The sequence below is a fragment of the Ailuropoda melanoleuca genome, chromosome 13 (genome assembly GCF_002007445.2).
Source record: "Ailuropoda melanoleuca isolate Jingjing chromosome 13, ASM200744v2, whole genome shotgun sequence".
Classification (NCBI taxonomy): Eukaryota; Metazoa; Chordata; class Mammalia; order Carnivora; family Ursidae; genus Ailuropoda; species Ailuropoda melanoleuca.
The window spans coordinates 62,687,871-62,707,287 of record NC_048230.1 but is presented as its reverse complement, the minus strand read 5'-3'; the positions used below and the strand labels follow the sequence as shown (position 1 = coordinate 62,707,287).

The following is a 19,417-nucleotide window of genomic DNA, read 5'->3' as shown; positions in this document are numbered from 1 at the left end:
TATATGCATCATTACTATAGGCATTTTTGCATGCTCTTAAAGATTCTTACCAAGCATGGTATGTGTTCACTGCATAATTTTCTATAAAATAGAAGTACCACACTTTATTTAAGCAATCTACCAACTGTTGGGCATTTAAGATTTTTCACTTTTTTCCTATTACAGACAACACTGTGAAGAGTATCTTTGTATATGTCCCTGTCCACATATATAATTATCCAAAGGATTTCCTCCCTAAAGGGTTTGGGAGGTAGGATCATTTTTAAGCCTCTGATAATGTACTGCAAAGTTGTTTTCCCCAGTGGCTGACTACGTCTCTCCTAGGCACACGCTCCTCAAGGAGATAAGGCCCCCTCAGCTCTAGTTTCCGGTGGTGGACCCTGAGCGCACATGCCTGGGGCTGAGGCTTCGGGTCCATCCCACCTGTGACCATTTCCTAGGAAACCTCCATCATCTCTCACTCATGTCCCTCACCCATAGCTCAACTTGTCACCTCTTTCCTTCCTAAACAAACAAATGGACGCTCCCAGGGACCCCTGGCAGCTCTCCAGCCCTACGCCTGTGTGACTTCTTTGCTGGCAGAAGCCCATTCCTCTCTTCCAGTGAAGGGCGAGGACCCCTTCAAGGAAAAGGAGAGCACTTACCCTGAGTTGCAATGTAGTGCCGAGGTCGATGGTATCCCTGGATGACAAGAGAGAAGCAGAGTGAAGGGCCTCCAGTCAAAGCTCGCAAACACCATAATATTAATAGTTACCCTTGCCAAGACATGTTTTCCTCACAGGCAAGATGAGAATAGCATTAGACACTTCCCAGAGAAGTGGCCAAGATTAAATAAGGTAACGTATGGAAAGCTGTTATTAAATCACTAAATTATCTATTACAATAGTTACTTGGGAGGGGCTCATATAGGTTTGCCTCGGAAGCAAAACTGGGTGGCCGTTACTTATGCCCATGCACGCAGAAAGAGGTGGAGAAGCAATTTTGGGGTTCCTGTGGGACACAAGCCACCAAAAAGTCTTTCCTGTGTCCTAATTGTATGAGTCTCTGTAGGGCACCTGACGGAAGAAAACCATTGCATCATTGGCCCCTGGCATGAGGAAGGATCAGAAAAAAAATTGGGAAGAATGCCGCAATGCCTCTCTGTGCCACACGGCTGGGCTTGGAATTGCAAGTCCCACTCACCAGGGAGGGCCCCGTGCAGGTGTGACCTAGAGGCGGATGAAGCCACTTTCTGATTCAGAGACCAGTTTCTGATATCCCTGTATGTTTCAGTGTCCCAGGAGGCCCTGCCGCGCTCTGGCGTGGGGTTACTCCGTGCTCCGTAACCCTAATCATTGGGGAAGAGCTTGAAGACAGCCTTCTCTTTCGCCGGGGTATGGCGGTATGTGGAGGACCCCCTTTCTAGTTCCAGAGAGGAATTGTATCATACTGGGTAAGTTCAAGTTTTGGACAAAGACTTGCATTTAGTACGTACCACTGAATGTAGTATTTATGGAATGAATACATGAGTGAATGAACGAATGGACGGATGGATACATTTTCAAACTACAGATGCCAGTATGGAGCCTGCTGGCAGAGGGGTTCTGGACAGCACTGAAACCCATTCGGCTTTATGGTTAACCATCTCAGGAGAAAACAAGCCCGGACAGTGGATGAATACTTAGTTTTGTTTCAAACGCTGGTGATGAGTCTTTCTGTCCTGGTGGGGGTGGGGGTGAGCTGCCTCAAGGCCCTCTCACTCAGGAAATGAGCCGGAATTGCCATCTGTATGATTTATGGTGAAAACAGATGTGGCATCTCTCAAGTTCCAGATCCACTTTCTGATTCAAAGACTCGTTTCTGAGCCCCTCTGTATTTTCCATGTCAGTCTTCTCCTTGCTCCATGAATATTTAATAGGTACCTTCCAATGCTGGGCATACCCTAGAGATGCCAGATTCACTGTCAGCACCAAGCCAGGCCCAGTGCTGTGGCCAGAACTGGTGGATGAACACAGTCCCTAGGAATCAACAGCCCCACCTAAACTCTTGGTTTGATACCTTCTTAGCGAAGTTATCAGCTTCTTGAGGACAAACAGTGCCTCCTCTAAGTGTTAAAAACATGTTCGATAGAGCCTCGCACAGTGGGAGAGTCAGAGCAAATGCCCGGTGAACGAGTGGCTGAGAGAAAAGCTAAATAAGGTATGGTTGGAGGAGGTTACGTGTACACGCTTTGGACCCGATGGCCTGGGTCCGAATCCTGGCTCTGACCCTTAGGAGCTGTGTAGTCTGGAGCAAACACTTAACCTCCTTGTGCCTCAACTGATTTTTTGTCATCAAATGAGGGTACTTAGATTTATATCATAGTGTTGCTATTAGGATTATATGGCAGTTACCATGTGCCAGGCACCATATTCTAAGATTTAACATATACGATTTTATCTTATTATTTTATTGGTCATCTGGCAAACATTTATTGGGTGCCCAAATGACTAAGCACCTGTGTTGACCACTTGGGAGAGGGTGAGATCAGAAGCCCTTCCCTCCTCACTGCTCTGCCTCTAATGGAAAACCGAGCCCCTCTCTGAGACATGAGAAGTAGGAAGGCAGGTGTGAGAGATCGGGAGCTCTCTGTTCCTTCAACTCAAGATGGACAGGGTTTCCCACTGCAGAAGAAGTAGACTCTGGGAATTTTCTTGAGTAGGTTTGGCAACAGAAAATAGTCCCCCAGAGTATGGAAGAATGTGGTTTCTCAAGCCCACCCTCTTCAGTCACCCACATGGTCACTCCTAGTTACAGTCCTTGTCCTTCCTGACCCGAGCCAAAGTACTGGCTGCTTGCTGGCCTCCCTGCCTCCAGTCTGGTCCCATCGCCTGCCCATCAGCTTCCAACCAGAGCAAACTCTCCAGTGCATACTGGATTATGTTATTTCCCCACCAAATGGCCTGCAATGGCTCCCTGCTGTCTGCACAATAATGTCTGAATGTCCTAGCTCAGGACGAATCATCCGTCTCTAGCCTCACTGCCAGTTGTCCCTCTCCTCGCCCTCCCCAGGGCCCTGTGTCCCAGCTTCCCGGCACCGCACCTCAAACGAGACCTCCCTCCTCTCATGTGGTCCTGCAGGCTTCTGCACGTGCCCAACCAACACACGTACCACATGAGCTGCAATACGGTTTTTGGACTCTTCTCCCCATGGGCCATGGCGCCTGGCCCTCAGAGCTGGGGGCAGCCTACAGCAAAGGCCGGTGGGTGGCAGACAAGCATAAACAGGTCTCGGAGGTGAGGCTGGGCACGCTTCATGGCTTTCCTGGTCCCTACCTCCAGCAGCAAGCTCAGTTCCAATCACTCTTCCCCTGGCTCACGGGCTGTCTTGCTCTTCTTCAGAAACAGGAGTCACGTTTCCATCTAGAGGCCTTTGCACGGGCCATTCCCTGTGCCTGCTGCATCTGTCCCCCGGTGAGCTCGGTGGTTTGCTCTCTCCCTCCAGCCCGGCTTCTGCTCGGTTGTCAGTCACTTCACAGAGAGCCTCCCCTGACCACCCTGTCGGCCCCTCTCACATTTCTCTGATTTACTTTTCTTCAGGGCACTTATCACTCAACGGCAGAATGTTCCTTGTTTATGGACGCGCTCACTGTCTGTCTCCCCAGTGGAGCGAGCGTGCCGACAGGGCAGGGCTGTCTGCGGCTTGCTCGTGGCTGCGTCTCCAGCACCAAGTCCGCCCAGGCCATCAGCCTTGATAAACACGTATCGAATGCATGCACGCACACTGTGTGCCTGTCTGCACGCTGCATGGGAGTAAAAATGCCCTCTCTGGTCTCCAAGACCCCACCGAGTCCCCAAAGAGAAAACGTTCTAACCACGAGATTCCTCAGCAACGGAGATAAAAGGAAATGTATTGCTCGACTGGGGCTTTACTGGGGATTTGCCAAGAACTGGTACAGAAAACTTCCTAACCTTAAAAGAACTTTGAGTTCATTTAAGTCCCACCTACACAGCACACAGATCGACTGCAAACCAGCACCGGGCCTGCCTCCATCCGTCTGTGAGCAATGGGAAAGAGGCTTGCATCCAAAACGCATTTATCTCACTCTGAACTCACGCATCTGTTACTTACTGGGGACCCAGATACGATATTTATTTCCAGACTGGTAATTTATAACAGATTCAAGTGGCCAATACATTCTCGGGTGTGCAAACAAGCCCGCCAGTGGGACAGTTCAGATGGTAGCAGAACCGTGGCCTCTGGAGGCACAGACAGGGCTGGCCCCAGCCAGCTCATTATCCAAATGGAGTTGTTTTAATGGATCGTCAAGATCCAATTGTGGATAAATGATTCCAGCGTGGGCAGTTTGCTCTTCTGAGAGCAAATGTCCGGGAGGATTTCAGTGGGGGTGAAGACTGGGGCAAAAGAGTGAGGACCTAGAGAACTATCTAGTATGTGTGTTGACAGGAAGCCCCAAAAGGACTACAGGAATTTTAAGTTTGCTGGAGTACACAGTAGGTTCACAGTTAATGGGATTCCCCACCCCCCACTCTGCCCCATATTGGTAACAGGGTGCTAGGAGGTGCTTATGCTTGGTGTCTTCTCCACCCCCCGTCCCCATGTTCCCGCTTTTCCCTTCCAGACTCTGCTCTGTGCTGTGGGATGGACATTAACCTGTATGGACTACCATCATGGGGTTCCACGGCTTCTGGTTTTCAGCTGGATTCAGCCAAGGGCTGGGGGGGGCGCAGAAGCAGGAGCTCAGAGGCCATGGGGAGACTGGGGTGTATGTTCTTCTAGGTCTGCCCCGTCAGGCCGCTGAGGTTGGCACTGACTCTGTCAGAGGCTGCCGCTTCTAGCCTGGGGATACTGCACCCCACCCTGCTGGTTTCCCTTAACCCTGTTCCTACATTGTTAACTCCCCTGCCCCCTGTTACTCCCTTCGAGTGAGCCTCTGTGTCCTAATGGGAGACTGACAGATACATTGGGTATCATATTCATACCCCACTTTATGGATATCAGAACAAGTAAGTAAGAGCATAAGGCTAGTAAGCAGAAAGGCCTGGACTCAACAGGCCCAACAACGGCTGAATTGGTGACTCTGGTCTCGCGAACCTCTGACTCTAGGAGCTGAGATCCAGCAGAGGCCAGTGTCACAGATGAAGACAGCAATCCACAGGGGCTGTTTGGCCTGTCTGCGCAATCTACTTCTTTGAGAGGGAGAAGGTCGTGGGGTGTCCTTAGCGCACAGAGAACTGGATTCTAGCCATGTAATCTTGAACAAGGATCTTAGCCTCAACCCCTGGTTTCGTATCCTTAAAGGCTTGCAGAATGCACTGTAATGATAGAACCTGGCAGGAACGGCAGGTGTTTTTAGTGCTGTCGTCGCAAAGATTCACCTGCATTTGAAGCAATTTCGTGTGTTGCCTGTCACATACCAAAGTGCATCTTGGCTCTGGCTGCAGTCAGATGTTCGCGCAACTTTGTTTATCTAGGGAAGCATCTATCTAGGAAAGTAACTTTTGTGGGAGGGTTACCACTCAGATGACAAATGCTATATATGGCACCTTGGGCTGGCAGACCCTATGTGGGCCTTTGGGGTTGCCACGAGTACTCAGCTGTAGACAAGGTCAAGTGGAAACCAGGAGGAACGAGTTTAGTCTGCTTAACTGCATGCTGAGTCCCCACTATATGCTGGATGCAGGATGCTGTCTGGGAGTGGATGGGGGAGGGGCAGGAGGAAAGGCTCCAGACTGGGAGTTATTCCGGTCTGGTTCCTTAGTTTGGTTCTGCTGCTGACCAGATGCATGGCCTTACTGAAGCTTTGCAATCTCTTTAAACTTTTTTTTTTTTTTTTGAGAGGGAGAGACAGACAGACAGAAGGGTAGGGGAAAGGGACAGAGGAGAAGGAGCGAGAGAATCCCAGGCAGGCTCCACGCTCAGCACAGAGCCGGATGTGGGGCTTGATCTCCTAACCCTGAGATCATGACCTGAGCCGAAATTAAGAGTTGGGCGCTTAACTGACTGAGCTACCCAGGCGCCCCAAACTTTGCCATCTCTTTAAACCTCAGCTTCCCTTTCTGAAAAATGGGGATGATTACCTAACTTGGGGGGCTATTGAGCGGTCTCCATAAACTAACTCCTTTAAAACCACCCATCACAAGGCCCAAACATAACTCATCTAGAGCCACTGGCTACTGTCATTGCTTTACTGTTTTTATTGAAGCCAGCAGAACACGGTGGGGAAGCCACCCCTGATTCAGACTCCTGCTCCCTCCTCCTCCCCATCCAGCAGTGTGATCCTGGATAAGCTAATACTGAGAGCCTCAGCTAACTCATCTGGAAATGGGTAGTAATGGCACTTACCTTGTGAGGTTGTGGTACTAGTTAAAGTAATGCTGATACGCGAGAGGTTACTATCAATCCTTCTTGCCTGTTGGACTCTTACTCATTGACTAAGGCAACACTGTATCACTTCCTCCAGGAAGGCTCCCCTGACTACCCACCCCCACCCCAACCAAAGCTTTGGTTTTCCTTTATGTTCACACAGGTCCTGCTCTGTGAGGGTCTCTTCTTACCCAACTCCCTCACCAGATCTGAGTCTCTTTTCAGGTCTGGATTTCCAGCACACAGTGGAGGACCTGCTCAGTGTTTGAGAAATGAATACTAGATGCATGAGGGAGAGGCCGGAGCTGTGATGGGCAGATATGCTTTGTCCAGGCTCGAGACAGGCTGCTCTGAACTGGCCACCTCCTTGTGAACTTTCCTGGGAGGGCCACGGGGACAGAGACTGTGTCTACCTTGACTTCCACTGAAACTCCAGCTCCAGGTCCTGACCACGGGAAGGCCCTTTATAAGCCAGGGTTCAGGTGGAGACTTGAAACTACCCAGGGTGTTTCAGATGCAGGGAATTCAGCATGGGGTGTGGTGACATCAGTGACAGAGGAGCTGAGATGTTAACCAGGGGACAGAGTGGCAACGCAGAGACAGGCACCAGTAGGAGACTGTGACCACCCCTGAAACTAGTGGACAATGGGAGGCAGAGAAGCTGCCAGACCCCAGAGCTGGGGCTGCCCAGCAGGGGCGGGAATTCTGGTGGGTCTGCCTGGTGGAAGCTGGTGCCACAGCTGGGATGCAGCCACTGCCGGAGCTGCCACCCGAGCAAGTGAGAGGAGCCGGACACCAGCTTTCCTTTCATGCTCCAATCTCCCATCAGCACCTTCCCCGCAGGGGTCGACTTGCTCTCCTTCCTGCCACACATGCACACATACACACACACTCACACACATACACACTCACAGGCACACTATCACACATACTCATACGACAATGCAAAGCAGAATGGGAAGGACAAGAAATAGACCTGAGAGCAAACAGACAAATGACTAACACAAGGCTCAATAAATATCTGTTGAATCAATTACCTCTGAATCATCAGGATCAGCCTAGATGAGGGGGATTCAAACGCACACCTCTCTACTTCATAGCCTGTCTATAGAAGCACCTGGGCATCAGAGGGACCAAGGTGATCTCCACCACGTGTCAAGGCCCTCAGGCTCCTAGCTGAGGGCCTGAGAAGCCTGGCTTGCATCGGTTATGAATGGCCATCCATCTGCCCCTGGCGGCCATGCTCTGCCTTTGCAAACCCTCTCCCTTCCATGGCAAAGCAGCCCCTTTCCTAACTGGGAGTCTGAATCCCGGACTCTCCTCCCTCGGATCTATCTGACCCTTGGCGATAGATAAATCATCCCACAGCTCAGCTCTGCACCGGTCACCTGCATGATCAAAAACTTCCAGCAGTTTTCTCTTGCCTACAGAATCAAGCCCGGCTTTCTAAGTTGGATCGTAAACCACCGATGATCTAGCTCCAACCTTATTTTCCACTATTCCCACGGCATCGTCTCTGCTCTCCTCAACCCAAGCCGCGACAGACTCTGCTTCCAGCTGCTACATTCTGGCTTGTGCTGTTGTAACGAGAGGCCCATCTTCCCCCTCTTTAATTTTAAATTCATCCTGTGCTTGAAGCTTTTGGTTCATATCACATTTTGCATTCCTGATGGAAGAAGCGATTTTTCCCCCACCTCTGAATCCCTGCAGCATTTTATCTGAACATATGACACTTACCACTTTCCAGTTTGCCCTGGAATTATTGATGTGCATAGCTTATCTTCCTGCTCAGGTTTTAAAGGGTAGAGACCATGGTGATTTTAGTTTTATGGCTCCCATAGCATCTGGCACACAGCAGGCACTTCTAAATTTGTGTTGCATAAATGGCTATACCTTCAAATGAATTAATGGATGGACAAACAGACACACATACAAATGAATTAATGGGTGAATGAACAAGACGGGCAGCTGTCCTGGGCCCCACAGAGCAGGCTACACCAGCCAGACCCAAAGACGATGCAGCTTTAGACGGATCACCACGTGGGTTATGCTAATTACACAAATCCGGGAGGAGCCAGACCCCTCTGGACACGTTCTGGGAGGGCCACCTTGTGGGGGAGGGGCTGGGGGACAGCCACAAGGCTTGAGCCTGCTACAACCACCCCAGAGTCCGGTTGCTCAAGCCCCATGAAGACTCTCACATCAATGTAGTTGGCGTTGATGTAGTCGGAATGCGGGTCTCCGTCCAGCACCAGCAGCCTCACCCGGGAATGGTCATCTGCAGCGAGAGAGCAGAAAACAAGGGGGTGGGCGGTGAGTGGCCGGCGGTGAGGGGCCAGCACTGCCCTGCTGCAGAGCTACCAGGCATTAGTAATACAGCCCTCGTGCTGCTTCTCACACCCTCTCGTTTGACCCCTGGGCCCACCCTGTTATCGTCCCCATTTACAGATGAGGCAGTTGGGGCTCAGGGAGATCACTGTGCCTTAAAAAGCACTGTGTGTTCTCCTCTTTTTTCCACCTGCCCTTCTAGCTCTCGTCATGACCCATCTGGGTGAGTCGCCTGCTTCTTTAAGTCTTAGTGATTTTGTCATTAAAAGGGCGTTAGAAATACCTTCTTCACACGACAGTGCCAGAGAGATCAAAACACTCAGGAGGCGGGAAGTGCCGGATCCGAACTAACACGCTCCATTTTTGTTATTGCTTAAAAACGGCAAATTTACCTATTTTCCACATGTGCACAAATGCTTTTCTTCTGCCTCTTGGAGAATTGTTGCAAATAGATTGTTGGCCACATATTGTTATCAATACAATCATTCAAGGGAAGCTGGCTCCGTCATTATAAAAGAGGTCATCAATAACTAAAAACGTGTTACGGAGAATACCATTTCAGACACAATCCAGGCATAAACAAGATTTGCAGGGTTTAGTCAATGGCACGTTCACTTCAAATAACATCAAATAAACACCATTAAAAAAAACCCCTCATGCAGAAAAATCAGGCTAATCTTTTACAACTAATTAAAGCGCACTGTGATGCACGAACAGATGCACACGAATGGAACACCCTGCCTGGGTCTGGTGGGACAAGGGGCTCAGCTTGCTCTCCAGGTCCCTCTCACCCATTGCTGCATGTCACTGCCTCCACTATCTGGTCTAGAACAGGGCTAGGGTTCCCAGCAAGTGTCCCTGGGGTCAGGAGGCTGGTTCAGCGTATCCTGCTAAGACTTATGCAGCCCTTTGCAGTTTACGGGCACATCTATTACTGCAAACCGGAAGCCCCCGAGGACAGGGACATTAGCGCTTTGTTCCCTGTTTCCATCCTCTGTGCCTCCACCCGCGGCAGGAGCTCCACAAAACCTTAGTGAGTGTATGAATGGATCACCTTGTTGGACTCTCACAGTGATCCTTGGAGACAAGCAGCATAGCCCTGTTACAAATGAGGACACTGAGGCTCACAAGGACTGGACCTGCCACATGACTCGTGCATGGCAGAACTTGAAAGAGTGGGTTCTCTGAACTCTGAACTCAGACATTGCTCCTTCCAAAGAGGGGTCTAAGCAGGATATTGGAAACGGCTTCAAGTGTCCTCGGCAGGGGGAATTGATGCCAGAGAATGGGCTAGCCACTGATGGAAGAGCTGAAAAGCCGGAGAGAGGCTGCGTAACTCAGACACCAGCACTAGGGAGGAGATGCTGCCTCCCTGAGGACAGTGGGGCAGACGGAGGAGGCGAGGTTATCAGAGCTGGGGGCTGGGGCCCCCCATGGAAACTGGAGCCCATGAGCCTCTCTAGTGGGAGCTGGAGAAAAAGAGGAGCCTCTCTCACTGCTAAAGGAGGAGTCTGCGACTGGGCAGAGTGGAAGGTGTACCCCTGGCTTCTTCCTTTCCCCGACTCCCAATCTCCCACCAGGGCATGCCCTTGGCCAAAGCCAGCCAGACGCGAGCTGGCGAGAGACTGAGAAATGCAACCTTCAGAGGTCAGTTCCCTGCGAGACAAGGTTGAAGAGGAGAAGGCAAGGAATGGGTCCGAGGATGGACAAGCAGGCCCAGGACTAGACAGGACATTACTTCATATCCATTAATTAAAAAATTAAAAAATTAGTCCTTGACCATGCCAGGGACTATGATAGACACAGAGATACACCCGATGCCAATTTGCTTACTCCTCATGGGCAAGAGTTGCAGGTGGGAGGTCTAACTCATCTCTTCGGGGTGGTGGGGGAGTGCGGTGTGAAGTCGGGAGTCTGAAGTTCACATTTACGGAGTTCATGGACAGTATCAGACTTTACAGATAAGATCTCACTCAATCATTTATTTCTCAGCATAGCTTTGCGAATTACTACAATAATACTATGATATAGCATGCTGATTCTTCCCATTTCGTAGATGAAGAGACAGGGGCTCAGAGAGGTTAAGCACATTCCCAACGTTATACAGTCTGCACGCGGCAGAGCTGGGATTCCATCTTGAATCCCTTCTCCATCCACACACGGTGCTGTCCCTGGACTTCTAGCATCCGGCAGGCACTGCTCCTGGAGTCTGTGCAAATGTTTGGTCTCAGATCCTGCAGTATTCTAGCCCCAGGAATGGGACTTCCCAGGGGACCCCCACCCTGCTCCAGAAGCAAGGAGTCAGACAAGACCCAGCACCTGACTCAGAGTTGAGACTGTTAAGCCCCATTGCCAGTGGTTACAAGAACGATAAGCCTTAAAAAAGTAAAAATGCACATTATGCTTTTACTCATTGGTCTCACTAATGACTTATTGATTCAAAAATCTCCTTTATTTATTGAGTTATGACTGCTCCTGGGGTCTATAGCATGGGAAATGGAGATTCTGGTTCAAAATGTGGAGAGGGAATTTTCTTTAACATAAAATGAAAGTTAAAATCTGAAAGCAAAGATGATTTAAAAAACCAAAAAGAAGCAAAACTTATTTAAGTTAAATATCGTTAAAGATGAAAGGGGCCTCTACCCACCAGAGGATGGTGTTTGTCGGTATCTTGTGTTCATCCATTCATGAAGAACCTACTATGTGCAGGCTGATTGAATGGCCTAAGGAAGTATTGTCAAAGCGATGCTCATGTTTAAGGAATTTGTCAGTGCCGTGTGGGAGACAGATTGCACACAGGAGTAGAACTCCATGGTCTAGAAAGTGGAGAAATGGGGGCTTTGTGAAGTGGTAGTATACGAATGAGGAATTAAAAGTGGGCTAAGACTTGACCAGTGGACAGTGAGGAAGGGTCCTTCCAGCAGAGGGAACAAGGAAAGAGAAGGCAGTGCCCCTGAAAAAGCAAGCACACTGGGGAGGCTGAAAACCATTTCCTGTCTTGTGGTCACAGTGTGAGGGGATTGGCCACAGGAGATGAGAGAGGGGGGTAGGCAGGGGTTAGGTTACAGAGGGCTCTCCACCTCTCCACCCCATATTAAGGCATTTAGATGCAACTACCCATGCTGGGCTCTGCAAGGCATCCAAATACAGGATACCTCTATTTTCTGAGGCTGTGAAAGGCTATTTTATTATGCAAATACCAAGATTCATTCCCAGAGGGCTAACCTGTGGCAAGTGGGATACATCGATGATGTGAGGTAGGGAGCTGAGGGTCAGATCTGGGTTCAAATCTTAGCCGTATCACTTAGTAAGTCAATTGATTTCTCTTAGCTTGGGTTGCTTAGCAAAGTGGAGCCAATACTATATATCTCATGGAGTGTTGGGGTGATTGAATGAGAAAATGCAGGCATGAAAAGTGTGAGGGTATTAAGAGAATGAAAAGACAAGCCACAGACTGGGAGAAAATATTTGCAGAATATCAGATAAAGGACTTGTATCCACAATATACAAAGAACTCTTAAATTCAACAAGAAGAAAACAACCCAATTTAAAAAAAATGGGCAAAAGATCTGAACAGACACCTCAGCAAAAAGATACACCCATGGCAAATAAGTATATGAAAAATGTTCAACAACATATTTCATTAGGGAATTTCAAATTAAAAGAATGAGGTATCTCCATAACACCTACTAGAATGGCCCAACTCTGGAACACTGACAACACCAAACGCTGGTGAGGCTATGGAGCAACAGGAACTCTCGGTTTGCTGCTGGTGGGAATGCAAAATGGTAACAGCCACTTTGGGAGGGAGTTTGGCAGTTTCTCTTAAAACTAAACATACTCCTATCATATGATTCCAGCAATTGCTGTCTTTGGTATTTACCCAACTGAGTTGGAAATTTATGTCCATCCAAAAACTTGCACACAAATGTTTATAGCAGCTTTGCTCACAACTGCCAAAACTAAGGGGAAAAAACAACCCAAGATGTCCTTCAATACATGAATGGATAGACAAATGTATACCCACACAGTGGACTATCATTCAGTGATATTTAGAGATGAATGATGAAGCCATGAAAAGACAGGGAGGAAATGTACTCGCCTACTGCTAAGTGAACAAACGAGTCTGCAAAGGCTTCATATTGTGTGATTCCCGCTCTGTGACACTCGGTATGGACAAGGTAAATAATCAGGGACTTGGTGACGGGATGACCAGGTGGGACACAGGGGCATTTTAGGCCCCTGAAACGATTCTGTATGATACCGTAGTGGTGGATAAATGTCCTTACACATTTTTAAAGTCCCACCGAACTACACAACACAAAGAGTAGACAAAACTATGGACTTTAGATAATAATAATGGATCAAGACTGGTTCATTAATTGTAACAAACATACCACATGGATGCAAGGTGTTAGTAACAGGGGAATCTGAATGTGGGAGGGAGGCAGGCAGCACATGGGAACTCTCTCTGTACATTCCGCTCACTTCTTCTGAAACCTAAGACTGCTCTAAAAAAAAAAAGTAGTAGGACAGTGCCTGGTATGCAGCAGGTGTTTAATAAATGGTGGTTCTGGGCTGGAGGTAAGGCTCAGGGCTGTGATGCTTAGAAACACGGTGTTCCCCACCTGCCCTTCTGTAACAGATGTAAACCTGCAGAGGCAAATAGCTATGGCGTATATTCTCAAAAGGGCAGAACTCAGCCGTCAGCCTACCAGAAAGGCATTGCAAGGAGTAGCAGTGTCCTCATGGTTTATTTATTCCTTCTGGGAGATGCTAATATTATTCCGTGTCCCCTTCTTCTTCTAACTTTATATAATTAGAAGGATAAAAAATTGTGTTTATCCATAGGCACATGGAGAAAGATGGGGCAGCGGGCAATGTGAAGGAGTTTATACAAGGTAATTTACAAGCAGCCCAGAACGTTCATTATGCTCTATCTACATTTCGCAAGCCTGAAAAACAGCTAATTTGGTGCTCCTCGTTTGATATTCCAGACAAGATGCTGAGAAGAGTCACATAGAGGAGAAGCAAACTTCTTCATGGTGAGGTGAGAGGAGGCTGGCCCCACCTGGCTCTCAGCTGAGGTGGGAGACGGGCAAGAACAGACTCGTGGGGAGCAGAAAACTGGTGGCGGCCAGGGGAGGGGAGACATAGCCGCAAAGATATGGAGATCCAAAGAGCTCCGCGGAACACAACTCCAGGGGAACAGAAACACCGTCCCTCTGGAATCAATCTGTTCCTTGTCATTTTAGGACAAAGACCAGTGGTATGTTGTTAAATGTTTAACAAACAGCTCTCTGGAGGGAAAAAAAGGCCCTGATCGGTACAGTCTGCTGATTTCTGTGGTATAAATACTCCCACCATGACTAATTTCAAGCTACCAACATGGCATCAACTAGCTCCCAAAATTCCTGAAAATTTAACAATCTGTTCTTGCAAGCTGGTATGAATCAGCTCAGGACAGCACTAACAGGGAACAAAGCCCACAGTGCGTTGCATGATCTGATGGTTTGGGACCCACTTCCCAGTCTAGCCTCATGCTCCCCTCTCCAAATACTATGGTGATAATTATGCTCTTCTTTCAGTTGCTCAAATGCACAATGTCTGCTCTGACCACAGGGCCTTTGCACATGTAAAGGAACACCCCCCTCCCTCATCCCACCTCCACAAGTAAACAGCATCTCATTCTTCAGGTCTCTGCTCCATGTTCCTTACTCAGGGAGTCTCCTGTGATCTCTCCACCCCAGACTCTGAAAGCTCCCTGTACTTTTCTCTAGAACTCTTAGAGCAGCTGTATTTCTGTGACTACCTGATTAACCTGTGGCTCCGCTTCACATTCTATTTAAGGAAGGGCACCCTATTTACTGAACTCCTCTACAGTGTGGCACATGGCAGGTACTCAATAATTATTTAATAAATGAATTCATGTTTGTGTCTGAGAGGCTGAGAAGCAGAAAGGGCCAGGTCCCCTTGCTTAATAGCCATACAGTTGATTTCAGGTAACCGGGCTCGGGACCCAAGGCTCTTTCCTCTACACAGAACTGGCAGGCTGTGCCTGGATCCTGTGCTCCAATACTCCCTTTCCCCATAGCTGATCCATTACCCCCTGCAGACCCATTCTGTCCTGTCCCCAGACTGGCAGCCAGTTCTGCTCTGCAGGAGAGACTAAGGGATTGGGTAGACCCTGGAGGCAGGCGGGAGGTCTGTCACACACTAACCACATCACCCGGGGCAAGTTCCTTCCCTTCCCTGAGTCTCCATTTATCCAACTAGGCATCAAAATCCTATCTACCTTGGCAGATGTACTGCAAGGATTAAAAGAGGTGAGATATGAAGGTACCTGGTGTGTTGTAAGAAATCAAACTCAAGTATATAAATTCAGTTTAATTATTATTCTAGATCAGTGGTTCTCAAAATGTGGTCCCTTGACCAATAGCATCAGCAATGCCTGGGAGCTTGCCAGAAATACAAATTCTTGAGTCCCAGCCCAGACCTGCTGAATCAGATACTCAGGCGTGGGGCCCAGAAATATGCATTTTAACAAGCCCTCTAGGAGATGCTGACGCACACTCTGGTTTGAGCGTGCTGATCAATGTTCAGTTATGTAGCATCGAGGTGCCCTCATTATTCACTTCAGTTTGTTTTGGGAAAGACCAAAAGATCCTTCTGGAATGGGACCCTGAGACTAGACACCCACCTTGTGTTAGGTGGTCAGGTAGAGGAATTTACCTGTGTGGAGTGCGTATGATGTTCCAGGTACCATTTTAGAAAGCTAATGGGGGGCGCCTGGGTGGTGCAGTCGTTAAGCGTCTTCCATTCCACTCAGGGTGTGATCCCGGCATTCTGGGATCGAGCCCCACATCAGGCTCCTCCGCTAGGAGCCTGCTTCTTCCTCTCACACTCCCCCTGCTGTGTTCCCTCTCTCACTGGCTGTCTCCCTGTCAAATAAATAAATAAAATCTTAAAAAAAAATAAAAGAAAGCTAATGGATGCTATGCCATTTGATTCATGGTAACCCTGTGAGGGGTGTGTGTATATGAGTGTGTGTGTGTGTATCATCACCCCATTTTATGGATGAGAAACTCAAGGCTCCAAGAAGTTTAACAACTCAGGAGAAGGTGTAAGATTGAGAACTTTCTCACGGAGCGGTGGGATCCCTACTCCTCCTGAAACCGCAAGACCCATTGCCCCCACACCCGTTCTGTGCCAGTTCTGACTCCAACACTGTCCAACCCATTGCGTTCCCACCCCCACCCCAGAGGAGAGGGCTCTTTGCTCTTGTGTGCCATTTTAACTCTCCAAACAAGCCAGAACCTTGCTCTTCTCCTCCCCATCAAAAGTAGCCCAACAAATGGGTCTTCTCAAGTGGAATCCACTTAAGAAGAGAATCACTTGAGAGAGGTGGGGCTGGGGAGAGACTATTACTTGGATATAGGATGTGCTTTCTTCCTGTCTTCTGGGCACTCAGGAGGGTAAAGAAAAGGTGCAATTTTTCAGAGAAAAGAGATTTGGCTCATTACAATGAACTGTGGAGCTGAAATACCATTTCCTAGAAGGATTGGAAATGTTAATGCCATCATCTTGCACGAGTGGATAGGGAGGAGGCAGACAATTCCACTGAGACTGCCTGGTTCCTCATTGAAGCTAAAGGTCTGCACCTTCAATCTTGATTGAATTACCATTATCAAGAGAGAGGGTGGCTTGGGCAGGAGAGGGAAAGAGCCCCGCAGTCTCTGGACCTCCTTGCTCTGCCCATTCCGTGCTGGCTGAGGTTGAGTGGCTCCCCTCTGCACGGACCTAGTTGGAGCCTTTGGGGGGTGGGCAGAGGGGTTAAACACAGAGAGGCATAGTGCTGGGAGAAGTCAGAGACACACAGGACCACCTGATGCATTTACTGCTTCATCCTAAGCAGGGTGTCCAGTCCACGCTCCACTAAAGGAACTTTCTGGAGAGAAGAAAGGTTCCTCATCCAGGTTCCTTTGGAAGCAGAATCTGAGACAAGGATTTGAGCGCAAGTAGTTGGTATGGGAGGTGATCCCTGGAAGTGGGAAGGGCGATGGGAAGGAAATTCAGAAAGGAAGGAATCCGGTAGGGGTGTGTCATCATGCAAGCTACCACTGCAGACCACTGGGCTTCAACCTGCTGGAAGCTCCAGTGGGTTTTTCTGACTCAGGGGAGAGGGGCCAGGGTGCTCACACACCCACTCTCTCAGTCAATGTCTGAAGGCTGCTCCTGGGGATGGTTCCTCTCTTGGCACTTCTGGCTTGTCCTGTAGGCAGGGAGACACGGCTCCAGTGACCAAAACAAGTCTTCCGATGAACCAGGACACTGACGACTTCGTGCCAGGACCCATCTGTAGGGTCCCCACCCCACCCTCAGAGACTCCAACGGAGAAGGCAGACTGAGAGTCAGAAGCACTGAAGAAGGTGCCCACTTTGTCATCCCAGGTCCATCTTCCCAGGAATCAGCAGAGAAACCACTGTGAGAAAAGTCTCTGGGTTTGTTTTGAACCTGAGTTCCTCCCTGGAAGTGAGAATGGCCTGTCTGAAAAGCTCATCGCAGTCAGCCATTTGTTCTGAGGTCCGAGCCCTTAGGGTGTTCTCCTCCAAGAGCATGATGTGTCTTGAGGCAGAAGGATTCCTTGACAGGGTCATGTGGTACCCTGGCAGCACAAGCCAGGAGTGCAGGGCGTGGCTGTCCTACAGACTTGCTGTACGACCCTGGCCGGGGGCTCTCCATCTCTGGACCATCACTCCTCACCTGTGAACTCAAAGAAGCTGGACCAAGTCTCAGCTGGGTTGAAAAGTCTCTACATGAGATTTGGATTCAGTAGTCATTCATCTTAATTTGCCCTCTATGCACTAAGAGAGGAGAAACTGAGGGTCAGAGAGATGAAGTGACCTTGCTGAAGGTCATGTGCCTGGTCTGTGGTGGAACTGAGACTAGAACCTGGCTCTGCTTGAGCCCAGGTCCAATATTCCGGTACACCTGGGCCCGGTGGACTAGGTCTGGAGATGTCCTCGTCCTCTGGCTTCGGGGTGGGTCTAGCCAATGGAAAGCACCTGCAGAAACTGGACCAAGAGAGAATGCGACCAAGGTGGTTACTTCCTCAGCTCTGTTTGCGGGGGTCACCATGGGCTGGCTGTGATCCCACTGAAGGCCATTCCTCCAGCTGGGTCTTCTCTCTTTCTGGGGGTCCTGGTAGCTTCTCCTCAGGGTATTTAACCTCTAAGACTGTACAATTCCTTGTCATCGCCCTACACCTACCTAGCTCACCCCTTTATACAAAAATCACTTGATTAAATTCTCTTCACATCCCCCTCCTTGAGGGTTCCATCTGTTTCCTGCTGGGACCCTGATGGAGTTGGTGAAACCTGCAACCTCTGCGATCACTTCCTCTCCTTGCTGTAACTTCTTCTCGCCAGCCCAGGAAGCCCCTTCCAGAAGAATGTACACAGGGGGACGCTGGGTTATTCTCGAAATTTCCCCTTGTCCACAGTCTCTGCCCCAGAGCTGCTTAAAAGCAAAGAACTCTTTGTTCTGGATCTCCATTCACTTCCTTCCCTTTCATTTCCTTGTCATCCCACCTCTGGAAGCCCCACTGTCTCTGCTACCAAATTCTAAACAGCCTCATTTGGAAGAAAGGGCTGATTTAACCAAGGTTTCTCTTTCATTGTTTCACTTGCAGGCAGTGCCCTCCCTCCTCCTCTTCCCCTTTAATCTTCTCTGTCCTCCTGGCCTGGGCCTTTGTCCTCCACTCCAGCCTCCCAGAGCTCCGGGTTCCTTAAGATGCTAATCACACCAGGTTTTCTTCTTGTGCCAAGAATATTTCTATTTATCAAGCCGCGGCAGGCTTCGCCTTTGGGAGGGACACATACAAGGACAGGAACACTTTCCATTCCTCGGGGCTGTGTCTCTTTTCCTTTTCTCGTTTCAATTCGAGGAGTCTTTCTTTGCTCGGTTCCACAGTGTGTCTTCCAGGGCTTTTGAATGCACGGGTTGCCTGATCCTGTCTCCTTTTGTGCAGAGTGCAGACCTACTCAGGCCACAGTGTCCTGTAGAGTTACGGACCCTTCAGTGAGAAAGGAGATTCGGGTTTGTTCGAGCTCGTTAGGTGTTTGACTTCCATCTGCCTCCTTCGGGTTTCCACAGAAGGAGATGTGACAGGAGGATACCAGTGCACACAGTTTATGCAGGAGAAGGGCACCAGCAGGAAGGGAGCAGGGAGGCGGCTGAGAGAAGGCAGCCCTCAAGGGGGAGTTTTCAAGCCCATTCCTGCAGTGGGCAACAGCAGCCCAGGCACTGTGGGAACTCTGGAAAAGATGAAGAGCACACCCTCAGTGGGAGGGGAAGGAGCTGGGCTATTTCACCGGCCAGGGAGAGACTGCCTTTTGCATAGAGTGTCTTGCCCCAGCTTGGGAGCAGGTCTTCAGGCAAAGAGATGCAGACACGGAAGCATGAAGGGGAAGCAACTGCGGTGCCCGGGGCACACACTTCCATGATGTGCTCGCTCTCGGGGTCGTGCAGCTGAGCATGGCATCTCCTTGAATGTTGCAAGCTGGGTGCGTCACTCACTCACCCTAGTCCTGGCCCAGGATGCCAGGCTGTCTGCTGGTGTTCCAGCAGTCACCAGGTGCTGAGGCCATGGGGTGTGGGTGGGACACTTGCTGACAGGGTCTTCTGCACCCCAGTGATGGAGTTCAATCCCCTTCATTGTTTTCCTTGCTACTTGGAATCCTG

The 19,417-nt window shown here is 49.4% G+C and overlaps 1 protein-coding gene across 1 annotated transcript in view; it reads right to left on the bottom strand.

Annotated features, from left to right (window-relative positions):
• The window catches only part of PTPRT (protein tyrosine phosphatase receptor type T), an 813,408-nt gene that overhangs the window by 57,995 nt on the left and 735,996 nt on the right, over positions 1-19,417 (bottom strand). The window contains exons 18-19 of the mRNA XM_034641590.1: positions 8,548-8,624; positions 645-681 (exon numbers count right to left, since the gene is read on the bottom strand). Of these exons, the coding sequence (XP_034497481.1) occupies positions 645-681; positions 8,548-8,624 (114 nt within the window). The remainder of the gene's footprint in view (positions 1-644; positions 682-8,547; positions 8,625-19,417) is intronic.